This window comes from Falco biarmicus, chromosome 4 (assembly GCF_023638135.1).
Source record: "Falco biarmicus isolate bFalBia1 chromosome 4, bFalBia1.pri, whole genome shotgun sequence".
NCBI classification, from domain to species: domain Eukaryota; kingdom Metazoa; phylum Chordata; class Aves; order Falconiformes; family Falconidae; genus Falco; species Falco biarmicus.
Genome location: NC_079291.1, coordinates 74612889 through 74636955, shown reverse-complemented (window position 1 = coordinate 74636955; position 24067 = coordinate 74612889). Strand labels below are relative to the sequence as shown.

The 24067-nt window shown below is 44.7% G+C and overlaps 1 protein-coding gene across 5 annotated transcripts in view; it reads left to right on the top strand.

The window, feature by feature from the left end:
- Positions 1-23957, top strand: part of CLUAP1 (clusterin associated protein 1) — a 68731-nt gene extending 44774 nt beyond the window's left edge. For 3 of the 5 annotated variants that reach the window (XM_056336781.1, XM_056336777.1, XM_056336778.1), the window contains 5 exons: positions 2051-2123; positions 10476-10583; positions 20827-20882; positions 23072-23125; positions 23651-23957. In XM_056336781.1, coding sequence (XP_056192756.1) covers positions 2051-2123; positions 10476-10583; positions 20827-20882; positions 23072-23125; positions 23651-23803 — 444 coding nt within the window. In that variant the 3' untranslated portion in view covers positions 23804-23957. The remainder of the gene's footprint in view (positions 1-2050; positions 2124-10475; positions 10584-20826; positions 20883-23071; positions 23126-23650) is intronic. The other 2 variants (XM_056336780.1, XM_056336779.1) reach the window with 2 other exon arrangements.
- The last annotated feature ends 110 nt before the right edge of the window (positions 23958-24067 follow it).

Below are 24067 nucleotides of genomic sequence, written 5' to 3'. Positions count from 1 at the left end.
TCCATGGAGCCCTTGTCTCTATTAGTACTGGAGAGTTTGTACAGCAGACAATTTGCATGATTGTCCAAAGCAGATTTTTGGATCAGAAGTTATTCACTCTGTGGCCTTGAGAGGCACCGAGCGGGTTTTCTCACCAGGTACAGGTGACATATCACTTCCCCTTACCACCTGTAAGCATCTTCTCTGCAACCTTTTTCAGCATGAATTTCAACTCCCAAGACATAGATGTTTATGCCAAGTTGTGGGGCATCCTCACCCAGCCTCCAGGCCTCTGTTTCCAGCAACTTCCTTGTGTGTTGGGTGGGACTTGGTGGCTCGCTGCTACTTAGAGGTTGGTGGGAGGAGATCGTCCCTTCTCAGCTAGTGCACTATTGCCATACGTATGGGTACACATTTCCACCTGGAAGTGTGAAAAGCTTGCCCACCATTCAACCATTTTCAGATGCTCTTCTTACTTTCTTCCCTCTGTCCCATGGATATTCAGACTAAGTCCATGTTTCCTTTCTGCAAATGCACTGTAAATGTGCAGATTTTACTATGTCATAGCAACTGATGGTTTTAATTATAAGCATATTTTACATAGAAATATTAACGACTCAGAAAAATCCTAGTTCAATCCACAGTTAATTAGCTTTCCCATCTACTCATCGTGCTTGACTGGAATTGAAGACACTAAAATTAGGAAAATGTGTGGCTAAATCCTTCCATCAGTAGTTTGCCACCTGTTTAGTATTGTTGGTTCTATCTGAATCTGATTGTATGCGTTCATATCTTACCCTCTCCATCATGTTTAGTTTGCTATTCACCATTAACATTACCCAAATTTAAACTAGCTGACATTAAAAAGATATTTTTATGTCTGATGCTGCTATTGGAATAGTGAACTTTAGCTCCTAAAGTTCAGTCTCATGGTAAGTTTGCTAGATTTTATTCCTAACTGGGTGGAGGACTTCGTGAAGTCAGTGAACCAATTGCTTTGTGGTGTTCAGCAATCAAATAGTCCTTTAGTCTACCTCATCTGTGATGTTCTGCAAGTGTATGCGTGCTAGAAGATTAAAATTACTCTCATCAGTTACTGTCTGCAGAGCTAGCCATGTTTTCTTACTAATCCATTTTGCTGAAATGAGAATGTCTGTCTTAACTGCCACTGCCCTGCTGCCATCAGCTTGCTTCTTCCCTTCTGGGCTGTCAGGCTTCTTACTCAGTTGACTGCGCAGTTCTTAGGTTTTTGAAGCCCTTGTGGGCCTTTTTGTAACATTTTCTGTTACCATTGGCCTTCTTTTGAATGGGTTGAGACTTGTGATTTGCTTCTGTTCTCAGCACAGCGACCACTGCTCTGTCTGTCTTTTCCCCCTTTGCTCTGGACTGCATTTGTCATAACTTTATCATGCTGTCATTACAGTAGTGCTTCTCAGCATGTTTTTATCTAACAACCTGCTATATTCCAAAAAAGAAAATTAACAAAATGCCTTGTGACGTCTTACTGTCACGGTTCTGCTTTGCACCCGAATACTATAGTGCGGTGTATGGCTCTACTTCTCCAGCTTATTGATAAGGCTTTTTGCTCCTATTTTGTTTGCATGCTTGGAAATGTGTGAATTTATTCTGATTTGGTTTGTGTGTTACGAGGCTGCAGTCATTTCACAAACCACTTCTGGTGTTTAGTGGAGTATTGGTTGAAAACAACTACCAAAGACTACTTTCCAAAGAAAGCTACTTGCATCCTGTAACAGCGGTAATTTTCTGTGGGATGAAGACAAATGAACTCATTTTCTATGTGATAAGTGAGGTTTCAGCCAGTGGGAATGTATGGTTGATTTTCAGTGCACTGTTTTACCTGAGTATATGCTTTCTATCCTGACCCTCGTGGGCAAAGTAGGAGCTCCCATAATTCAATTAAGACCTTTTTTTCATAAAATATTTCAATGATGACATTTTCGATTCTCATTCTACCTGTGAGTGCCCTCAACTGTTGTGAAAACCCTTCAATTAGCTACTTGACTGGGCAGTGTGGCAGCTTTCCTAATTCAGTTGTTTTCACCTCTTACAGGAAGCAGCAAACATGCTACGTCTCACCCAGAACAGGCTGAAGGAAGAGGAACAGCACCTGCTTAAGAGTGGAAGTAAGTGGCATTTCTTCACTACTTCTATTAGCAGAGAAATTAAGTACTGGCTGCTTCACGTTTAAGTATCCGCTTACACGCATGAAGCTGAGGGGACACGGGACAGATGACGGCGTCAACAGGCTATATTAGAAAAAGTGGAATTATAATAACATGAAAAGGAAAACAGTGAAATAGGGAACCTAACCTCTGTGAAATGCTCCTCTGCCTTGTAAATTTTACCTGCGGTGCCGAGGGATGGAAACAGTCATCCACTAAACACGCTGTGCAATTGCAGTGAGCAGATTTTAGGCTTCATTTTACTATTATCAACAACCTGTATGGGTTCCCTGTGGATACAGCACTTTTCCCAGCACGATGGGATTGCTGATGAAAGGATGGTTTGCAAACAAACTTGGTTAGGTGATTCTTCTCAGCAAAATGCTTGTGTGTAGGTGAGTAGCCTCATCGGTTTGTGGGACCGCTCGGCTGCCTCATATTACACATGTGCTGGTGTGCCTTGCAAAACTGGAGTGTAATTTCTGTCTTCAGCAGTTAGCCTGCCGCATTGTGTGGTGTGGAGTTTGGTTCTGCGTTCAGACTAATTCTTTGTGATGTGTCTATCAGATCATAACTTTCACAGATGAAAATCTCTCAGCTTGAAATCCTCTTTAATATCACTGGTCTTCAAAGTGGGATCCATGTTTGCCTGCTTGCATTTGCTTGATTTTAGTGTACCTGCAAAATGTGAATGCAATTAAAATTTTGGGTGCTTTTCTTTTTTTTTCTAAACTTACTCTTAATTAATTAGGGTTCTAGCTGAGGATCAGGAGGGAATAATAACCTCTTGAGATTTTTGTAGAAAGCAAACCAGATTTTGCTCCTTTTGAGCCAAGCATCAGCAAAAACTTCCTCATTAATTACCTCTGTGAATTTAATATTGCAATATGTGCATTTTTATATGGTGGTAGGAGAAAATAGATTGAAAGCTAATTCGCAGGATCAGAGGGGAGAGTTCATGAAAGCTGAAATTGAGTAAAGACATAAAAGTTGCATTTCACAGTTTGTTTGCTGGCAGAGATTTTCAGAGCAAGCTCGTGAGGTGAGCTGCCCATCTTTGATCTCCTTATGTCGATGCAGTAAAAAGTAAAGAGTCTTTAGTTGAAGCATAGGGTTTTTAATATAAACTGCAAGAATGTGGAATTGTTTCAAGGATGTACTTGAGTGAAAAAGTCCAGGTCCTGCTATCTGACAGTTTCCAGGATAAATTAAGTTCAAGAGGAGATGAACAGCTATCATCAGTAATTAGCAGTGTGAAGTATAGCTCAGCTTGGAAAACTATTCTGTCATTTTGCATCTCTGAAATAATATGAACCTTGCCTTTTACTGAGTGATTTAACTGCCACCTCAGCACACATGATTATATCCTCTAATGACCTCTAATATTAACATAATACATCTTTATTCAAGTACTTAGTGTCATAATTAGTAATTATTCTAGTGATAAGAGCACCAGGATCCTTGTTTTCAGTGCTGGCTCATTTATTGACTGTCCCATAACCCTGGAAAATCAAGTCATCTTTGTTGGCTCCCGTCTGCCTTTATCTGTACGCAGCGTGGAAGTCTGCAGAGTTGCAGAGGTGTAACTGAGACAATAAATTTGGTTCTTGGAGGCTGTTTCCCCAGTCACGAGCATGGAGCACAGCTTCATTACTGCATGCTGTAAGGTTAATTTCTTTTATGTTGTAAAGCTCTCTGAGACCACGGTTTGCTAACATAAAATGATCAGGTACCAGACTCTGCTTTCCCCTCAGACCAGACCCCACTCTCCTCCTCTCATTTTTAGTTAAATTATGCACTTCATACAATTCAAAACCAAGACATTTGCTTTGGTAAGAGAATGCAGAGGTTGGTGACTTAAATGGCATAGTGCCCTACTGGGGATATGTTTACAGAATGGTTACATTAATCCCGGGATTCTAGTCACAAGAAAAAGACATTTTTTTGCTTGAAAGGAAACAAAGGAACAGCAGCAGAAATGGTGCAGCATCGCTGAACAGCTTTGCCTGCCCAAATCCCTCCAAAGGTTAGTAGTGAAATTCACACTAGAAATACGAAGCGCGATATGAGATGGAGTTTCTGCTGCAGGGGATTCCCAAGAGCCCTCCAGCCCTGGTCTGGCAGTTCGTGATTTTTGTCAACGAGTACTGTGAGCATTGTGTGTGTTGTGGGGAAATGGCATAAAGTGCTACAGGCATGAGCACTTAAACCTTTCACCAATGTCTGGAGATTCTACATGCTAAATCCTCCCTCTAGGACAGAATGTGCCATTAATGGGATAGGCTTAAGGAAGAGTAAACAAGGGCTTTTCTTCACCATCAGAAACATCTTTCTGAAGTAGGTTTTGGGAGGAAGAAATACTTCCTTATTCCACTTGCATTTTTGAGTAATGCTCCACACACACAACAAAATGCTTTTATCCTAAGTTTTCTTCTATCTTCAGTTTGTCAAAAGAATGTAGGACTCTGTTGTCTGGGCCTTCAACCCAACAAATGCATTGTGCCTGCTCGCAGGACTGGCGAAGTAGACCCTGCTCTGACTTGGTCTTGCTCATGCAGCAGGTTCTGGAGACAAAGGGATTAGCTTCTTCCCCTTGCAGCTCGGCTCAGCGGAAGGTGGGCAGGCTGGCCTGGCATCTCCCAGTGTCCTAAGACCCTCTGGATGAATCTTGAAGGTCCGGGGTGGTGGAATGAGCTTTGTTTGAACAGATTCATTGCTTTCCTACATAGAGGGGTAGCACAGGGCCAGCACCTCCTGCTAGGGAAAGGGAAGGTTCCCCAACTCTTGTTACACTTTGCCCCTGAGAGCTGCAAAACAATTAATGAGGCTTTTCTAACAGCAGAGGCTGGAATCTGGTGATAAATTTGTTACCGTTAACTGATAAAAGTCAGCATCCATGTAAGCACTCTTACCTTTGCGTACCTTCCTAATTGATGTGGTTCTCTTATTGTCTGGATCCTTTGACCTTATCTCCTGCTAATTTGGTAAGAAGGGTTGCAAATTAACAATTCATTTCTCTGCAGCAGGAATTCTGGACAGCTCTCAGTTGAGTTTCAGGCTGAACTAATGCCAGAGAATCCTAAATCTTGTTTCTTGCAAAGAAGAGCTGTGGAATGTAGGTTGAACTGTGCAGGTCTGTGTTAAGGATACAGAAAACCCGTAGATATGTCATGGTACTTGCATAAAATTTGCAAAAATTTTAGTATCATTCAGAGACAGCCTGGTTTATTCTTTTGCTAGCCTATTTTGCAAATCATCTTTTATTTCTGACAGAGCATATCCATAAAACCACTGCACTAAAAAAAAAAAAGCTAACACTAATTTATATGAAAAACCATTCCTAAATTAAGTAAAGATGTTGAATTCTAGATACAGATCAAGCTTTGAGTATTATTTGCATGATGAAAATATATGCAATTAAGTACTTGCAGCAGTACAGAAATTTTTTTCTGATGACAGTTATGTTTACAGTAAGTAAATTGCTGTTATTTTTGTAATCTTTATTTTACATAAGATGCTCTCAGAGAAACCAATATACAGTGTGGTGTTTTTCACATAGCATGCTGCCCTTGTGCCGCATCCAAGGCTGGTGCAAGGTACCAAATGCCAATTGACTGAAACTCGGGGCTTGGTTTCCTTGTGGTTAACGGCACAGGGATGAGCACTGTGAAGGCTGTTGATAGAACTATTGTCAGGTGTAGATATGTGAAGAGTTGCTCTGATAATAGTTCGATGTGAGAGGGAGAAGGCTAGGAAGTTCACTGGCCACAGCAAAAATTCAACATGTTTTTTCAGGTTCATACAAAGTTGAAAAAACACATTTGCTGAGAAAAAAGTAACAAGTGGAAAGGTTTCTAGACTGTAATACATTTTTTCAGACTAATCAGCTCATTACACTTCCAGATATTTCTTTCTCACTTTTTTACACGCTTTTTCATTTGCTTTTACTCACTTTCTTTTTAATTTGGGGTTTTTTTGGTCAATTTAAAAGCAGACAATATAGTTAAAAATAAGTAAAATATTTTGTTTTGAAAATCTAAAGATAAATACTTTAAATTTTTCAGAATATTTATTGTATTTCTTTGGGATAATGCTATGCTCAGGATTTGAGTTCAGTTTGTGAAAATATTTGCTGTAAAACCACATTTTTTTGTTAACTGTCCCACTTTCTGGTGTGCTACTCTGGTCAGCCCACCCTGCATACTCCTGCTTGGTCTGTGAAATGAATAAACATCCACGTTACACAGCAATTTGAAATGTGCGCTACTTCAGTATTGTTCAGCAATAGCAACAGGATTAACTGATGTTCCTGGAGAGCTTCAGTTCTGCTTGATACACAACTAAAGTGTTTCCTTGGCCAGTTTTACTTGCCAAGCTAACTCACTCTTTTCTGACAGCCAAGCAAAATGTGCTTAGCTCTTACCATCTTGCTCAATTAAACAGAGCAAATAACGTGCTTTGGATAGCAAATTGCATGACGCTGCTGCAGTGAATCTCTTATACCCTTTCTGCTTCAGAATTGATGCCTTAAAATCTGACAGCAGATAAACAAAAAGCCCCATTGCAACAACTGTGGCATTTGAAATGTAGCAGTGAATCACTGGGCAATTCCCACTAGGGTGAGATGCCTGGATGGTATTGCTAATGCTCAGCACTGTCACCCGCAGAATGCTCAGGCCATCCATCTTCTTGTTACAGACACTTGGAACTCGTCCACAATGGTCTTGTGTTTTGCTTGCTAAATAATGGCAAATTCATGTCCTAATTTAATAGTACTTTAATGGATTCTTGGCTTTTATGATCATTAGAAATAGTTATGGTCGCCAAGTAGGACCTCTCTACAAAATAGGCCAAAAAATCACTACTTATTCCTGTGCCAAGACTACAAATCCCAGTCTAAATGGAGCTTGTCATCACGAGTTATTTTTAATTGTTTCAAGTGACAGAGACCTGTTGTTCCCCTGGGCTGTAGTTAATCATCCTTACTATTAAAAATGTGAGCTTGGATACTGTAGCAATAAACCATTTTAAAATGACCAAGCGAGGTAAGAAGGTGCGCTTAGACCTACCTCTGCGACCTGCTGGCTGATGTTTGTTGGTATACAAATATATATGCCCATGTTTAGTATACCCAGGCCTGAAGATCCAGGCTTTCTGCTGAGGTTTGGCAGGAGCCACAAGTATCCGGACCTCGATCAATAGCTCTCAGTACCAGGATGAATTGTGTTTGTAGAGGTCAGACAAAGCATCTCAGTTTTGTACTAAAGACAAGGGATGTTCCCTAGTGAAATTTATATATCAAAGCTTTTCTTTCTCATCAGATTGCAGAGCTGCAAATACATAGCGTTCAGGCAGATATACAGCCTGATGCTCTTGAATTTGGTGAGACAAGAGTATGGATTTGGTAGAACTGAGGCTTTCAAGTGGGCACTGAACTTCACTCTCCCTTTGGTCACATTAAAATGCCAATCCACCCCCTGTTTTTCTCCTGTTCTAAAATTTCATGCTATTTATTAAATGGATTTTATTTTGGATCAAGTGGCTGTCAGTTGCCCACTTGACTTTTTTGATCATTTTTTTTGCCAAAACCAACATCCTGCTGAATCCAGTAATTGCTGTGGAGCCAGTGCCTGTGTTTTCAGAGCAGTGGGTTTTATTATGAAATTGAACATGCTGAACCACACTTACATCTAATTCTGAAGCATATCAATAAACGATGTCCTTTGTGCTCATTATCTTCACCACAGTAACTTCTTATTTTACAGTTGGATACATTTACTTGAATATTTATGCAAACTAACAAATCTGTAATGAAATCACTGGTAAGTTATTAAATTGTGCTGGTCCTTCAAGCGTTGCAAATTACCAAAAATAAAATCATTTAAATACAGCATTATCGGTCCAGGTATCTGCTCTGGCTTTTGCTGGAAACAGTAGGTGTGCTTTGGAACAAACAACGCGTGTTCTGAGAGCAGTGTTTTTCAGTTGTAACCAGGATGTACATTTTGTGGCCCAACTGCTTTAAATGAAACTAATTTAGTTGACTGAAACCCACCTTTATGAAATGGAAATGTTGAAACATAAGGCAAGTGGAGTCTGAAATACCAGTGTATTCTCTGTCAGGTAGTCTGAGACTTTGCCAGTATTCTCCGTGCGGTAGAGTAAATCACAGCAGGGGGAAAATGGGCCAGAGTTTATAGAGTTGTTCTGCTGATTACCTTTTCATAACAAAAATACAGGAGCTTGTTAAAATACCAGCCTTAAGCTCCAGTAAGCTGCCGGTGTTGGCCTAAATTTGGGCACATGGATTGCTGAGTAGCAGTTTGTTGCAAAAAGTCAAATAATCTTCATGTAAACCCATGCAAATCTCATAAGCCAGGTCCATTAAAATGTGTTCTGTACTCTGTGTACTAGTACGTGGGAATTTGTAGTAATATGCTTTATTTTTTTCGTTGCTTTATGCTGATACTAAGCACAGAAGACAAACCCTGAAAGGGAGGAAATGCTGCTGAAAAAATGTATATATTATATATAAAAGAACAAAACCCCCACAAAATAAGTATGAGGGCATTTAGTGGTAGCAGCGAGAGCCACTGCAGATGAGATAGTCTTGTTCTTTAACATACAGAGCACAAACCTGGATCATTTATTTAGGCTCCATGTGGCTCTTCCCAAGGAGTTCTCCTGGGCAAAGGCTGAACAAAACCTCACTTTCCTGAAAACCAGATGAACAGAGACAGTATTCGGGTCACACAGCAGTGAGCGATTCCTTTGCTTGCCAAAGAAGAAAGTGCAACACAAATAGAAATTGTGGCTAAGATTGCTGGAGCCAGGTAATCTTGCCAGGGTATCAAATACATCCCTTGCCATTATATTTTGTCATTAACTTAATATTGCAATGAAAAAGTTGATGGAGAAATGTCTAATATTTGTATATTGTCTGATAATCAAATATTGCAAAGATGTGTCAGCTCATTACTAATCATAATTAAAGCAGTTATTTCCGTTTTCAGCTCAGACATGTGTAATTAAATGTACCTGGGAAAGAATCGCCTATTTTCTCTAAGTAATGAGCAGCCATTGTGGCTGTGCTGGGTGCTGACCTCGTTGCGGGGACCTGCTGGCTTTGTCACAGCCCTGTGAACTCCTGCAGGGCGGCCACCACGCAGCGTCAGCTCTGAGCTGGAAGATCAGCTGGTGTAGGGGGGCTCATCTCTCCTCGAGCGAGAAGAGGTCACAGGGTGACAGGAGCTGAGGATCTGGCTCACGGATTGAATGTTGGAAGAGGGAAGTAAATAGTCACCAGCGGGCAGTAGGTGGGAAGCGGAGCTTGGTCTCGGTGAGCCAAGGAGGCTGGCATGCAAGCAGGCTCCATGACCAAGGAGACAGGGATAGAAGGATCGTGGGGCAGAAGAACGCTTGAGCAGAGCAGAGCCTGCTCCAAACTTTCCACCCGCTGTTCTACTTCAGGATAGGCTCAAAGGAGAATCAGTTTGGTTGATCATGGATGTGACCCTCAAGGCAGGACTTGTACAGCTGGCACGGAGAACAGCCTGCCCTTTTCTTTGCAGGCACTAAGTATCTGAAGAGTTTTGTCATCCTTTCAAACATCGGAAGGACCTATCTAAGTCCTTCAGGTTTATTCAGATTTGGTGACTGGGGAACTGGGAGTAAGGAACTAAACAGGCTTTAGTTTGGATAGAAAGAAGAAAACAAAGGCAGATTATGAAAATACTTGAAGTTCCTGCATGTTGGGAAGCTTTCCTGTCTCTCCAGGTGTCTTGGGTTTGCCTGTAACTGCTTTTGTTTGTCTGGGAGTGTCTCACTGTGCTCTTCTAACAGCTATGATTAAATGAAAGGCAAACAGTCTAAGGGGACAGTTTTTTATATTGTTTATGTCAGGGTAAAAGACTAGGAGATATATTAAATACGACCACACTTTCCAAATGCTTTTAAAAGATTCTTTTTAAATCAGTTGCTGAAATAGCACCTTCTGACTGTACACACGCTCCGTGCCCAGAGAGTGTGTTTAGAACAGTACCTTTACAGTACAGCCTGAGCGTTGTCCCAAGACAATTGTTTATATTGTTTGCTTCTTTGGCACTTGCGTGTAGAAGGATGCCTTACTTAGGATGTGGGTGTTACCTGTTTCCCTGTGCTCATCAGTAGAGCCAATGCTCTGTCTGAGGCTGCATTTTTAATTAATCTTGGACTTCACAAAGGTAGAGACTGCTAGCGTCTCTTGTGCCAGCTGCTGTTCGGAGTTGTGGGTTGGTTTCAGTGATATTTATCCACTGTTTTTGTTTTAACCAGATAATGATGATTCCGATGTAGAGATTCAAGAGGATGAAGGATCTGACAGTGAAGTGGAAGACAGGCAAATCATGAAGCGGCGCACCACCATGCAAACACTACTGCAAGGTATCAACCTTTCCTCAGTTGCCTGTATTCAGAAGGATGTGCTGGAATTATCTGAGTAACCTTAAATGTAAGAAGACCCAGCTGTCATTCAAGGATATTGGCTCTGCTGAGTTCTCATGAGCTGTAAGAGGACAGTGTCTTGTGGAGAAAGCAGTACTTTGGGGGGAGCAAATTAAGGATTATACTGAAAAAAGTAGAATGTGCTTTGGTATTGCCTTACAGATTCTTCAAGTAGCTTTATACAAAGCTGTGGAGAAGGAATACCATTTCTCCTTGCAAAGCATTTATTTCCCTTTAGCTGCTGACGCTCATTCTAGTAGAGCCTTCCTCAAAAGGAGACCTTGAGCAAGTCTATAAAGCCACCCGCACTGACACAGTCGTGGGTGTGCACACCTGAGTTATTTCTTTCAGGGAAGGACATCTGGCTTCTGCCACTGTTTTTGTGGAGCAGGACTGCAGCTTCTGGCTGCTGATTCCACTAGAGCCCTGGTCAGAAGCAACTCAGAGATTTACTGTCTGAGGGTCTGTGTTTCGCTTAGGTGGAAAAAGAAACCTTCTGCTTAGTCCGTAGTCAAGCAAAATGACAACGAAATCAGATTAGTTCTTCTTGGTGTTCTTGTTAGCAGTGAGTGGTTCTGACCATCAGCAAAAGCCTCTCTGGGATCTGGATGAAGTGCCTGTGCGGGTAATTTCATGTGCTGCTACTTCTGTTGGAACCTGTTACTTAGCTAAACCGCAAATATGTGTTTTTTCTGAGTTGAATTCTGCTCTCTCCTCTGACTGATACCAAAGCAAGAATCTGAAGTTCTCAAGTCAATATAATTCAAGCATTTTTATCCCCAGTTCTTCTGTTTTTCATAAAACTTCAAAATCCTTGATAAGTGCTAGAAATGCTAATATTCCCTAAGGGTTTTATTCCCTAAGGGTTTTACATTGCCATTTCTCAAGGAAAGGTTTGGACAGAGTTTTTAGAGCTTTGGAAATGACTGCGTAACTGTCTGTGATGGTTCATCTCAGAGGGCGTCATAACCTAATGATGTGGGTACAGGCTGCAGTCAGAGTTAGCTCTTAATACCAGTTTTAGGAGTGAAAAGCTTTATTATAGAAATTGTAGATTTTGTTGCAAGTAGAATTTTTTCTAGGAAGAGCTTTGTTATCATTAATTACACTTCCTGGAGATTCAGCATTAGCTTGTCAGACTGAAGCAAGCAGTTCAAATCCCTGAGATGTTTCCTCTGCTGTGTAGGTCTCTTCCAGTTTTTAGTAAACTACCTCTGGCAGATAATTATCCTCTGACTTCTACATCCTCTGAGTGTGCTGTTTGCTAACCACACAGCTGCCATCCCAATCTTCACTCTCCTTATCTCTGTGTAAGTCAGAAGTGTCCCTTAGCACTCTCTGCTCTTTTTGCCTCTTGCCTGCCGTGAACTACTGAAGGAGCTCCAGGTATGTTAAACGGCCCCTGAGGTCCTTACCTACCCAGAGGGACTGAGGTTGTGTTCCCCATCCTAACTCACAGCGCTGCAGTCCTACAGTGCTCTGCTGGCAGAAGTGGATACAAACATTGTTAAGACTCTTAAGGGAAGGATTGTGGCTCACATTTCTGCTTTGCTGAGGTTATTCATCATCATTTTGGGCAAGTTGCCCAGTTGCTCTAGCTGTAGCTACACTGTGAGATTAATAACAGGCTCTCTGTCCGTACCGCTGGTTCAAAAAGTCTATACTTTTTGTTTAGGAAAACTTGAGTTTTCTAACGCTAACGACTCTGCTGCTCGTGTTAGAGTGAGCTCGCTCAGCCCTGCCCATTCTTATCCATCCAGAACATAGGAGCAAAAGCTTGGACTGTATCAAGACACACCAGTCAGGTCAAAGCTTGCCTTTGGGAGCTCCAGCCTGATCCAGAGTGCATGCTTCTGTGACAAGCAGGCTCAGATCTGCACCTCTCTGTCTGGGTAAAGGGGCCCCTTTGGTCCAGGTCCCTCATCGACAGGTGGTATATTTGACTGCCTGACCCTCATCAGCTGAAGTTCCGGAGATATGTCAAGGTCTGAGATAAACGTCAGGTGCATCACCTTCTTTAGAAAACCAGGCCTGAACATTCGCTGGCTATTTGTCATTAAACACACCAAGAATCTGTACATGTTCTTCGGCACAGGTAGTTTGCATTTAAAATGCACTTAATAAATAAGGCAGCATAACAAGAACATTATTTGTATTAATTACTGCATTTTTCCTTGACTTAAATCAAGATATTTCAATCACTTTCTTTTGAAGCTTTGTGTCATCTTACATGGTGGTGCTTCTAAGCCATGTTTGCTCTCAGACTAAGGAGAAATGGTCCACAGTGGTCAATTCCTGTAGCTGCTGTGATTCAGTTTTACATCTCTAATTTCCAGGTTATTAGTATTGTAAGATAAGACTTCCCCCTCTGTCTGTAATAGGTGGGCAGGTATTCCAGTGTGTTTTGCCATTATAAAGGCAAGGTTCTCAGGGAGAGATAATCTCTCTTATTAGGCCACTTGGTATAATTGAGAAAAATCAACACACTTTCACCCTCAAGAGTCCTTTCATCAGGTTTGTCTAGATGCAGCAAAATTCAAACTAAATGCAGCTTTGACAATATTGCTGCTCCTGGTTTTATTCTTTTAGCCAATTAAAAAACTTGAAGGTATCGGATTTAGTCTCCCATGGAGCAGAAAAGAGTGTTAACTGGGGGAGACATGCCAGGCTGCTAGCTGTTGTGGTACAGAGAGAAAACCAAACGCTTATTCTCCAGGTACAAAGAGGAGTAGGCAGTAGCAGGTTAAGAAGGAAGCTGTCACGCACTGTGGAGCTTCTGTCTCCTCTGAGCTCAATGTTTCTGGTTCAACAAGACAGCAAACCCGGCTTTAGGAAGCTGGGAAGGCTTCTGTTCGAGGAGGGAGCAGGCGTGAGAGTGAAAATAAATGGCAGGCATTTATTGGAGGACAGGCACCAAGCTGACGGATGCTGGCTTACTGGGTTTGTGAAACTACAACCTGTTTTGTCATCACAACGCCATGATTACAGGCAAGTCTCCTCCTTGTTGGGGCTTATTATCATAAATCCATATGTCTCTAATCATTTGCTTTTGTAACTTAGAGAATTGATTTATCGTCTATAACTTTTAATTTTAATATTGTCAACGTGAATAAAGATTCACATGCGCTGTTAAACTGTCTGGCAATAGGTAAGTGAGGCTGTTATGCAAATAAAATAGATGCTTGGACTTCCCTGAGGTTAAACCATGAGTTAGTGATGCTAGAGAATAAGGCTCTTGTTTTGTCAGAGAGCCAAAGAAAAAGCAATTCTTGCAATGTTGAAGGTCTTAACAATCTGCCCTTTGCCTGAAACAGGCCATAAACCCGTAGTTTGCAGCAGAATGGCTGTTCGCATGCAGATGAGGTGGGGATCAGGATGAGGAGAGCAAAGCCTTGCCCTAGGAACACAGAAGCTGCTGTGTCGGGTCAGGTGCAAGGTCTGTCTCCAGCACCGGCTGAAAGAAAATGCCTGGGGAAAAGTGTGGGAACTTCCTTCACGTTCCCTCCTGCTCTCAAACCATTTCAACCCCCATCAGGATTTCCTGAGCTGGATGTGGTTTCCACGGCTTTAGTCTAACCCTCAGTAGATTTATTTTTTTTCCCTAAGAACCTGTCCAGTCTCCCCATGAATTAAAGTGGATTTTTTTCATCCGTGCTGTCAAAAGTGGCAGATTTTGAAGTGATGTTATTACATGTGTATATCCGTCTTCCCAGTCTCATGCATTTTAGCATCGCGAGGGTGTCTTCACTTCCCAGTGGTGGCGCTGGCTGATAGGATTGGCCATGGCAGGCTGGCACCCACCGTGCCTGTGACAAGGTAGGCAGTGGAAATGCAACTGAATGAAGCAGAAATGATCCACACTTGCAGAACTGTGGAACTGTGCTTATCTGCAGTAAATCACCCTCTATTCCACACTGCCAGGATCTCTCAGCTCCTGTAAACCAATTATCTGAATGCTTTAGCTGTTATGGTTTTTTATTATCATGTTGGCATTAAGGGGTGGTTTTACACTGTTTGGAGCACAGAGACCATTTCACTGCTGAGACAGTAACAACTTCAGCCACGTTTTGCTTTGTTGTAAGAAGACAGCTTTATAAAACTCTGAATGTTTTTCAGCAAACAATCACTCCAAAGTCAAACAGTGAGAGAGCAGCGCTCTCAGAGCCTTTTGCCTTTGCAGAACTGACCCAGAGGATCAATGTGGTAATGACGTGCTGGCAGCCAGGTAGCGAGCCTACTTGCTACTGAATAGATAACGTTTTTGCCTGTGAAAGCCTGCACTGTTTAACATAGCAAGAACAAACGTGTCTCTGGATGCAGCAGATGACAATAAAGGGCTGGTTAAGAAAGCAGAGTGTACCTCGTTGGAGGAAATGGGACCAAGTACACAACAGTCAAACCGGACATGAGTCTGGGGGCAGAGAGAGTGTGGTCCCGTGTCTCGGTGGACGCGGGCTGGCTTGCCAGCACCAGCTGTTCCCATGCTGTAGCCAGGCCTGTGGGGATCCCCACTCCTGTACAGATGCATCTCACAGAGGCAGCGGCGCGGAGCAGCACACACCCAGAGCATGCTGATGATGCTGTGGTGGCAGACAGTGTTTTGAGATGATGATGTTTAGCCTCCCTGTCTTGTTTCCTTCTTAAACTTGAGCTTGTGATTAATAAGTAGGAGCCAGCTAGCAAGACATTAGGAAAGGGCCAGAGGTACCATGCGTGCTGGGGGAAAGGCTGCGGAGGCTGAATTAGCCCTTGGGTTTTTGTAGTCCTGTAGGGAGAATGGGAGTTTTGACTTAGTAGCAAGAAATCTTCTCAGGTGAGCTTACATGGTCCTGTTTCCAAATCCCTCTGTACAGCACGCAAGCTGAAAAGTAGAAAAGTCCTGTTCTCAGTGGAAATAGTCAGATTCCACTTGTGGCAATTCTCTTCCCTGCTTGTGGCCGCTTTCAGATTTCGGCTGCTGAATTTCTAGAATGTTTTCCTTCCCTCTAACCTCCCCAGGTGTGTAGAAACTGCAGGTGTGTCATCAGTATGCAGGGGAGTGGAGGGATTAAACTAGGAATGAGCAACAGCTGTCTGCTCCTTGTTGGATGTCTTGTTCACATTGAGTTCCTGTGGCTGTCACCTGCTTAATTTTTAAAAACACATGTTAAATAATTAGTCTATTTCTTCCCTTCACTGTGGTTCCTAAAGGAAATGACATCTCTGAGTCCAAGACCAAGAAATGTATGCAAGTGCATTTATGTTTGCAAAACCAAGATGGTAACAAAATTAGCAGGCTTTCTGAAAATGCTGCGTTCTCCTCTGTTGTGGAAATGCGTCTTGATAAGAAAAACACACTGAAGCCCACTGCAGTTGTCTAGGCATCATTCAAATGCAGTGCAATCCCATCCCTGATCTCTCAGCTTCATCCGCAGGGACAGCTGCCTTTTACTGGCACGCAACTTAGTGCAGGATGTGTTCCCAGGCCATTCCCCACAGCCAGTCTGTTCAGAAACCCTTGAGAAATGGAGAGCAGGGTTGTCCCACTGCTGCAATCCGAGTACCTGGAGCTTGTGGTTTTGGGGAAGAAAAAAACCCCCAAAAACCCAGAAGAAAGTGTCTTGTTCAGAGTCATGCCAGGCTTGATAACTCAAGTGCCATTAGGGAGGATTTGCCAGGGGTGTGGAGAAACTGTCAGCATCCTCCTGATGTCCCAGCAGTTCCAGCATGGCAAGGCCTGATTCTCAAAAATACCAGGAATCTGCAGCTCACATACTCAATGGGGCTTGCAGGTGCTCTGTATCTCGTGCTTTCAGAGGCCAAAATAGATTTTGATGTCTGCACAGAAGGGCGAGGGCGAGCTATCGACCTGATGTGGCGTCAGGTGGGCAGCGGTGAGTCAGATACCAACAGCAGCCTTGCCACAGGCTCTGCTGGGCGCCAAATTCTTCTTACCTTTCCTGTCTGTGTGGGGTTTGTGATTATTGTTTGTAACCCCGGAGCTCCTCTGAAAATCCCCATCTGCTTTCTTGGCAGATAACAAGAAGTACAGAGCAACAGAAACAAAAATCTCTTCTAACCTGGCCAGGCTGCTCCCTTCTTGATGGTTCTTCCTGAACCCTGGGGTTTGCAGGCTTCTTGTTGCATGTGTTTGCCTTGATTCAAAGCCTGTCAAAGTGAGGAGGTTGGGTCTGGATGTCACAGGCACCGTGGTGGTGGCAGCGGGAGAAGGCTGAGGCATAAGGCCTGGGTCTGGCAGAAAGGTGTTTGGCTGTGAATTAGCAGGACTCAAGTTCTCCAGCTGTTTGATGTGTGAAGTCAAGGGGGAAAATTTCATAAATGCACCTGCTCTCAGAGCACCTCAGAGGACTCTACCAAACTGATGTTGCTCTCCATGAGCTTTTAAAAATAAATTCCTTCCCTGTGAACTTCACCAAGTGCAGTTTTACTGTGACTGGGGCTCTGTACACGTGGCGTACAGTGGGTCCTTGTGGCTGTGCTCCTGGAGTGAATATATTTTTCTAGTAAAGCAAATTAAGTCCTAATTGTAAACTTTATAAAAGCATTTTGTAGAGTCAGATTAGTCTCTTCTTCCTTGCCTCTGTAAGTCAAGCAGGAGGGAAAAAACAGTCAACACTGTGTTTGAGCCACTGGATCTGGCTAACAGGGCTCAAAGGAAATTAACCTGGGAGGGAGAAAGCTAACACAGCTGCTCTTCTCATTTTCATGAATTTCTGTGTGGATCTCTGCAGATTCCTGTCCCTCAGATAAGAGTCTGCAAAGTCTTTAGTCTCCTGATACAGTGGCTGCTGGACAATATTACCAGGCTGATGGAGCTGGGAAAAGGGGGGTAATCAAGTGTGTTTGGAAGCACCAAAACAAGGGCTGCAATTGGAATTCAGAGAAATGAATGTCTTAACTGGAAAGAGAGCTTCCTCCCACCATCTCAGCATCTGCTCCCAACAGAACTGTCTTTGGCTGTATGTTTTGTGTCAGCAAAGCTGGGTGCTCCTGAGGAAGAGGAGATATTTCTGTATGCTTCCAGCCTGGATTATGGCCAGTGCCACACTGGACCAGTGGAGAAGGAGGAGAGATTGTAGGCCTGAAATAGTGGGATACATGTTACTCGCTTCCAAGTGAATTTCCTTTTTGTGGAGGAGCAAGAAATAAATAGAAGTGTGCCCGCCCTGGGCAGCTGCTGTAGTGTGCTTCATTAATCATTGTACTTTAGCAATGCCTAGAAACTGCTGAGATCAGGGCCTTGTGCTAGGGGCTACACTCACACTTCCAAACACAGTGCCCAGCGGGCACACGGATCAGGAAGATCAGGCAAAAGATTTATCCCAATTTTCTGCGTGTGGAGGTGATGCAGAGGGAAGGGAGGTGTCTTATCTGAGCTCATGCTGTGAATGTGCATTAAGAGTTGGAGACTGAATGCAGATCTCTAAACTGGGAGCGAAATGTTTCAGCTGCAAATCTCCCTTCCCCTCATGGGCGGGTTGCCCTAACTCTCAGGTTGAGCGTCGCTTCTTGCTGTCAGGCATAGGGTTAACATATACCCACTGCTGGGTAAGAACATGTAAATAATTCTAGTCCTGTGGATCTATTGTGGGCAGCTGCATGGGGTAGTACAATGGCAAGCATCACGCGCGGAGGAGAAACGGCAAATGCTCACAGGCTTAAAATCATGGATGCCCATTCGCTTCTGATTTTTGATGGCTTAGTGGCTATAAACCATGGTGGTGCGCAGAGATTAGATTTGAATCCAAAGGTGCAGTGAATTGCAGTCTGTTCATTACTAACATTTTACCTAATTATCACTTTGTACAGCCTGTCCCAGCTGAATTCACATTATCCGTACGTAAACATAACAAGCTCTCACCTGCTCGGAAGCTGCATGAGCCTCTGTGGCCAGAGTGGTGCAGCACTAATGCTGCAGCAAGCTGAGCCCAGCTAAATTGAACCCAGAAAAAGTCAGGTGACAAACAGCTCCCATACCTGCCAGCTCTCCCTGTCCTGTGCAGGCGACTCCTCTGTTTCCTGCCTCCCCCGGTACACATGGAAATGCACCATGGCATCTGCCACTCCTTGCTCCCACACACGGAAACTTTGGGGGGTTATGATCTGAAAGCTAAAATAACACTCCCGCCTTTGTCACGGAAGCTCTTCAACCAATGTGGAAAATCTGCTCTCTCTCCTTTTCAGTCTACAGCTCAGTGCACAAACTCCAGCCACTCTGCAACCTGGGGTGTCTCCTGCAAGTGTCCTAGGATTGGGCTGCAGGACCTAATCCTGCTGGTCCCACAGTCTCTAGTTCAGAGGTGCTGCTGGCTTCAGCAATGTAGGGATCAAAGTCTGGGCAGTCCCTGATTCTTGTCTTCCTCCAAATGTGAGAAGTTAGATGCCCATGAGATGTCCTTACTGTTTCCATTGATGGAAGAGCAGCACCCAGCACCCTGTAGGCCTTCTGTCAGCATTCTCTAAGCCCTTCCCTTGGCATTTTTGAACTGTCCTATTTCATCAGCTCTCCTTACATAATATCTTAATTCTCTTATATTCAGGATCTCTCTCAGCTTTGTCTTACCAGTCAGTTTTAGGAGCTCCCTGCTGCTTTCTCCCTTTGAGGTAATAATTCCCTATCTAACGCTTCATGCTGAGCCTCTACACGGCAAAATTGCAGTTGAACTCTTGGAGCCATCTGTAGGCTGGGCAAAAATGTGGTTCCGTTGGCACCTAACAAGGTCAGTTGTAATCATCTCCAAATTGAGTGTTTAGTGTAGTGTCAATTAGAGCAAAAGTCTCTGAAGAGAGCTTGAAGAGAGATCTGTCCAGAAATCTTATTATGATTCCATCTCCACTGCCTGTGTTATCAGCAACCTGATGGTTAGAGGACACCTAACCTTTTTATTTAAAGACAAGAGATCCTTTAAATTACCTGCCTTGGCGCAACAAGGGGTTTTGGTGACTTCTGGACAATTAGCCAGCTTTTTGCTACAACTAATCCAAATCAATCTGCAAAGGGGTCAACAGGGACCTGTATTGTTTTGTACTTTGGGGTGTACAAAAGGGCTTTGACAGCATATATTTTGAAGTTGCTTTGTTTTCATGGTAAAAAAGAAGTAAAATAGATTTTGTCTAGATTGGAAAAATCCATATTTGGCATAGAGAAAATTAGTCATGACAGGAGATAAACGGGTGGTGAAGTGTGATGATCACAGCAGGACTGTTGAACAGGCATCTGGTTAGTGCTGAGTGACTTCTGGTGGCTCCGGGAAGCAGGGCTGAGTCACCCAGTCAGCCCACACGCAGAATTTCCCCAGTCACAACTCTGCAGTACCCACTCCCAGCACCTTCTGGGCAGCCTTCCCAGCAAAGCAGACCGTGCTAGCACCTTCCCTGTTTCATATGGCCTCTACGTAGCCAAAAGTAACAAAGGAAGGCACAAGTGCGTTCTCCCTTTGCAGTGAACTCCCTGCAACCCTGAGATCCCCACCTGCTTCCTGAGACTTACACATCCAACTCTCAACAGAAGTTCTTGAGGTTTGCCTTGGCACTGCCTAGGATTCCTGGGAGCTGCCAGTCCCTACTGGGGTACCAGAAAGGATCCGGGCATAGGGAGCTCTCTAAAGGATGGGAGGCTCACCACGTGGAAGAGATGGGCTTTTGTTCTCTGTGTACCAAAGCAGAGGAAGGAATATGCCAGCTCACAGAATTGTTGAGGTTGGAAGGGACCTCTCGAGATCATCTAGTCCAACCCCTCCGCTCAAACACGAGGTTTGTCCAGGACCATATCCAGATGGGTTTTGAATATCTCCATGGATGGAGACTCGACAATTTCTCTTGGCAACATTGTTGCAGTGATTGACTACCCTCACGGTAAGAAAAAAAAAAGTGGTTTCTTGTGCTTGCGTAGAATATCCCGTTTCTTAATGTGTCTGTTGCCTCTTATCCTGTCAGAACTGTCATACCGGCACAAGGTGGCTGTGGAAATGCCATCCTGACTAGAATGACTGTCAGCCTTACCCTCCTCTACCTTCTCCTGAGCTCTAGGTCTTAACAGGGGCAACCTTGCGTGCATCGGGATCTCATCCTCTCACTGCCGTTTGACTAGTCCTCTAAAATATAAACTCTGAACTTTATTATTTGTTCTCCTTCGGTGTTAACCATAAGACAGGCTTTATGACAGTTCTCTTTGCTCTTGCAGGAAGAGCTGGCGCACGGATCGTGGGAACAATGCAAGGTGGAGACACGGAGGAAGATGTAAGTAACCATCCCGTGTGCCTGTAGAGCTTCTCTGACAGTGCTTGAGAGTGACAGTCCTCCGCTCTGTGAAACACCTTTTTACCTGCTGAACCTTCATGCCCCAGGCCTGCTTTTCCCTTCCTTCTCCTCCAGCTGACTGCTCTCTCATCTGCCTAGATGCATATTTTCCTATTTTTCTTTTGCTCTTGGGAATCTCTGTGCACTGCCCTGCACTTCAGCCTCAGCCTGCAGTGTGTAACTAGTGGCACATGGGCTGCAGGGAAGCTGTGTTGTGAAGCTGTTGGGGCAGACTGTTGGGAAGAGGGGATCAGTGCAGTGTAGCAGCGGTTAGATGCGTGGATATAAATCCCTTATGTTGCTTTAAAAACACACTCCTCAGAGCCCTCCCAATGGCCTGCACTGACAGCACCGGTCCTTCAGTCCTCCAGGTGATGGGATGGGGATGAGAGCGGAACTGTGAGCTGTGCCCCTTGGGATCCCTGCTTTGCAGATAAAGCTGCTCCGTAGCGACTGGCTTTGCACCTGGTTTGCACCTGAATGAGCCGTGTCCGAGCAGGTACACACGGTTCGTACAGCAGGCACTTGTTCTGACCGCCGTGCTCGGCCTTCAGCACGTGTGGGCAGTTTGTCTGTGTGTCTGGGCACTCCTAAGTGCTACATCTGTACTAGGAAGCTGCAACCAGCTGCAGCATGGTCGGCATCCATACAGTAAGCTCTCCCCACCACCCCAAAAAGGCGCCTGGCATCACAGCTGCCAGCCAGGAGCAGGGAACATGAGTTCCCCACGTGGTGCTGGAATATTGTTTTGCAGAGTGCTAGTTGGCACAGGCCAAAACTGTACTAGGAAATAGTGCAAACACTTAAAAACTGCCAGGACTGTGAATTTGTGTGTGAACCTGTGCTGTCTGTTGATCCCCTAGCGTAGCTGCAGCCTTCCTGTCTGGCTGAGGAGGATGGTCTCTGCAGCCAGCAAGAAGCCCTGTGCTGCTGGGGGATTGTCTGCCCTTCAGTACTGCCCTGCCCTTCGCTGCCTTCGTGGCACAGAAGTTAAGCCTCTCTGAAACAAATAATTTGCTTTTCAGAAATCCCTTCACCCGAGGCAGTTGCAGACAGCAGACCCTGGGGGTGCAGCCTGGCTTGGGTCAGGCAGCGAGGCGGGCGGGCGCGTGGTGAGCTGGCGTGGCCCCAGGGAGAGGGTTTGCGATGGGAGGGAAGCGGATGGGGAAATGCACCTCCACAGGACACAAGAGCAGTAGGACACTCCCAATGTTTGCCACCACATACAAGAGCCGTTCGCTGTGCAACGCTGCAGAGCTCCAGGTGGGCTGTTTCTCCTGCAGAAGAGAGAAAATACCACTGCTGTCAGGCGTTCATTGCGGAGACCAGGAGGCACTGTAGCAATAAGGAAGTGAAGTCTCTTGCTGGAGAGGGATGAGCTGCCCTTCTTTCTGACCATCCTCACCGTTTTGCTGGAAAGGAGCTTGCAGACCTTGCTCTGCTGTTCGCTTCTGCCCGACTGGATGTGGTTAAGGCTCTTTGTTGCCTTCTGGGGAATGATTTACGCCCTTGGTGTTCAGACTCGTTTCTGGGTAGGGTCAGGAGTGCCAGCGCTGTAGACAAAGACATTGTGGTCTTGGTCACAGTGCTGCCTGATTGGCCTTGACTGGGTTCTTGCCAGGTTTGGACAGTTGTCCTCTGCAATTTCTCTTCCCTTTGGACCTTCCTGTTCACAGCTTTCTCCCTTGTCTCCCTGCTGGCACAGCCCCAGCAGATCCAGGTGTGGCAAGCCAAGGCCTTCAGCCTCTTCCTGCCGTCAGCTGAAGCCACTTCAGTTGTCTCATGGCTCTGCCCCCTTAACAGAGCAGCTGAGCCAGCACCAGGGCTGAGAGGCTTGCCTAGGGGCCCTGTCTGAGATCGGGGAAGGAAATTAGTGAGGCTGGTTAGAACCCCGCAAAGGGTTAATGGGGTTATACAGTTGAGAAGAGAAGTGGGCTGCAGCTGCAGCAGCTGTATGCGCAACCTCTGCACTTGCTGCTGTGGCACGTGATGCCTAGGCTGTAACTGGCTTTGCTGCCCTCTCCCCTGCTCCTATCCTGGTTACTTTGTTTTCTTTTATGTTGTTTTTTTGTTGGGTTTTTTTCCCCCCTGCTCTGCCTCTCCTGTTCTTTCCACCGTGGCTCTCCAAGGGGAGATCTGCCCCAGCACGGCCAGGCACGCGCGAGGTCATCGCTGAGGCACAGGTGGGTTTCTTTCCTGCAGTTAATTTTCTTCCACTGTGTTTTGATTACTGGTCTCACAACAGGTATTACTTTTAAAGTCAAACACCCTGCAAGGCTTTTAATAGCACAGGTTCAGCAGATGTCAGGCGGTCCATGTTTGTCAGCCCCATGAAGTGGGAAAGGAGGTTTGCAATAAATGGAACGGAGCAGCCACTGCCTAGCAAAGTGGAGAGCTGCTGGTGAAAGCGATGTAGGCCATTAGCTCCCAGAGGCGGCTGGCTCGGGTTTGTCATTATTTTGGAAGGCCAGCAGCACAGCAGCCTGAGTGGGAACAAAACCTCTTACAGAATCTGCTGCTGCTCCCCAGAGCAAGTCCAAATCTGGGCCCGTACAAGTGCAGACAAACAGCCCTCCCAGCCCCAGGTGTGTGATTGCACGTATGCGGGGGCAGGAGCATCTTAACGCCATCCCTTGCGTCTGAGCTGGCACAGATGCCTTGCCATCTGAGCACCGCACTGGTTATGAACTGTGCTTGCTTTCCTTCAGGAGGACTCGGGGGATAGTGAGATTGACCTGGATGAAGATGAAGAGGAGGAGGAGGATGAAATGGAAGATGACAGCATGGAAATCTCCCCAAGCAAATCTGGTCACCGAGCAAGGAAGCCGGAGCCACTAGAGGAAAGCGATAATGACTTCTGACCCTTTTAGTAGCAGGACCAGGAAGCATCTTGAAATACAAATTTTGGAGAGTGTGCAGGCCGGGAGTTCATACCCTGCCATCTGAAAAATGCTTGTCAGCATGAATTCAGGAGTCAGCAAATAACGTTCATTAAACTTGAAAATTAAACTTGGATTGCCAGTCTTGTGACTCTCAAAGCACGAGCAGTGTATCCATAATGAAAATCACAGTAATATGGAGTGCGGTTATTTCCATAATTGCATTAGAACTGGCTCTCATGCACT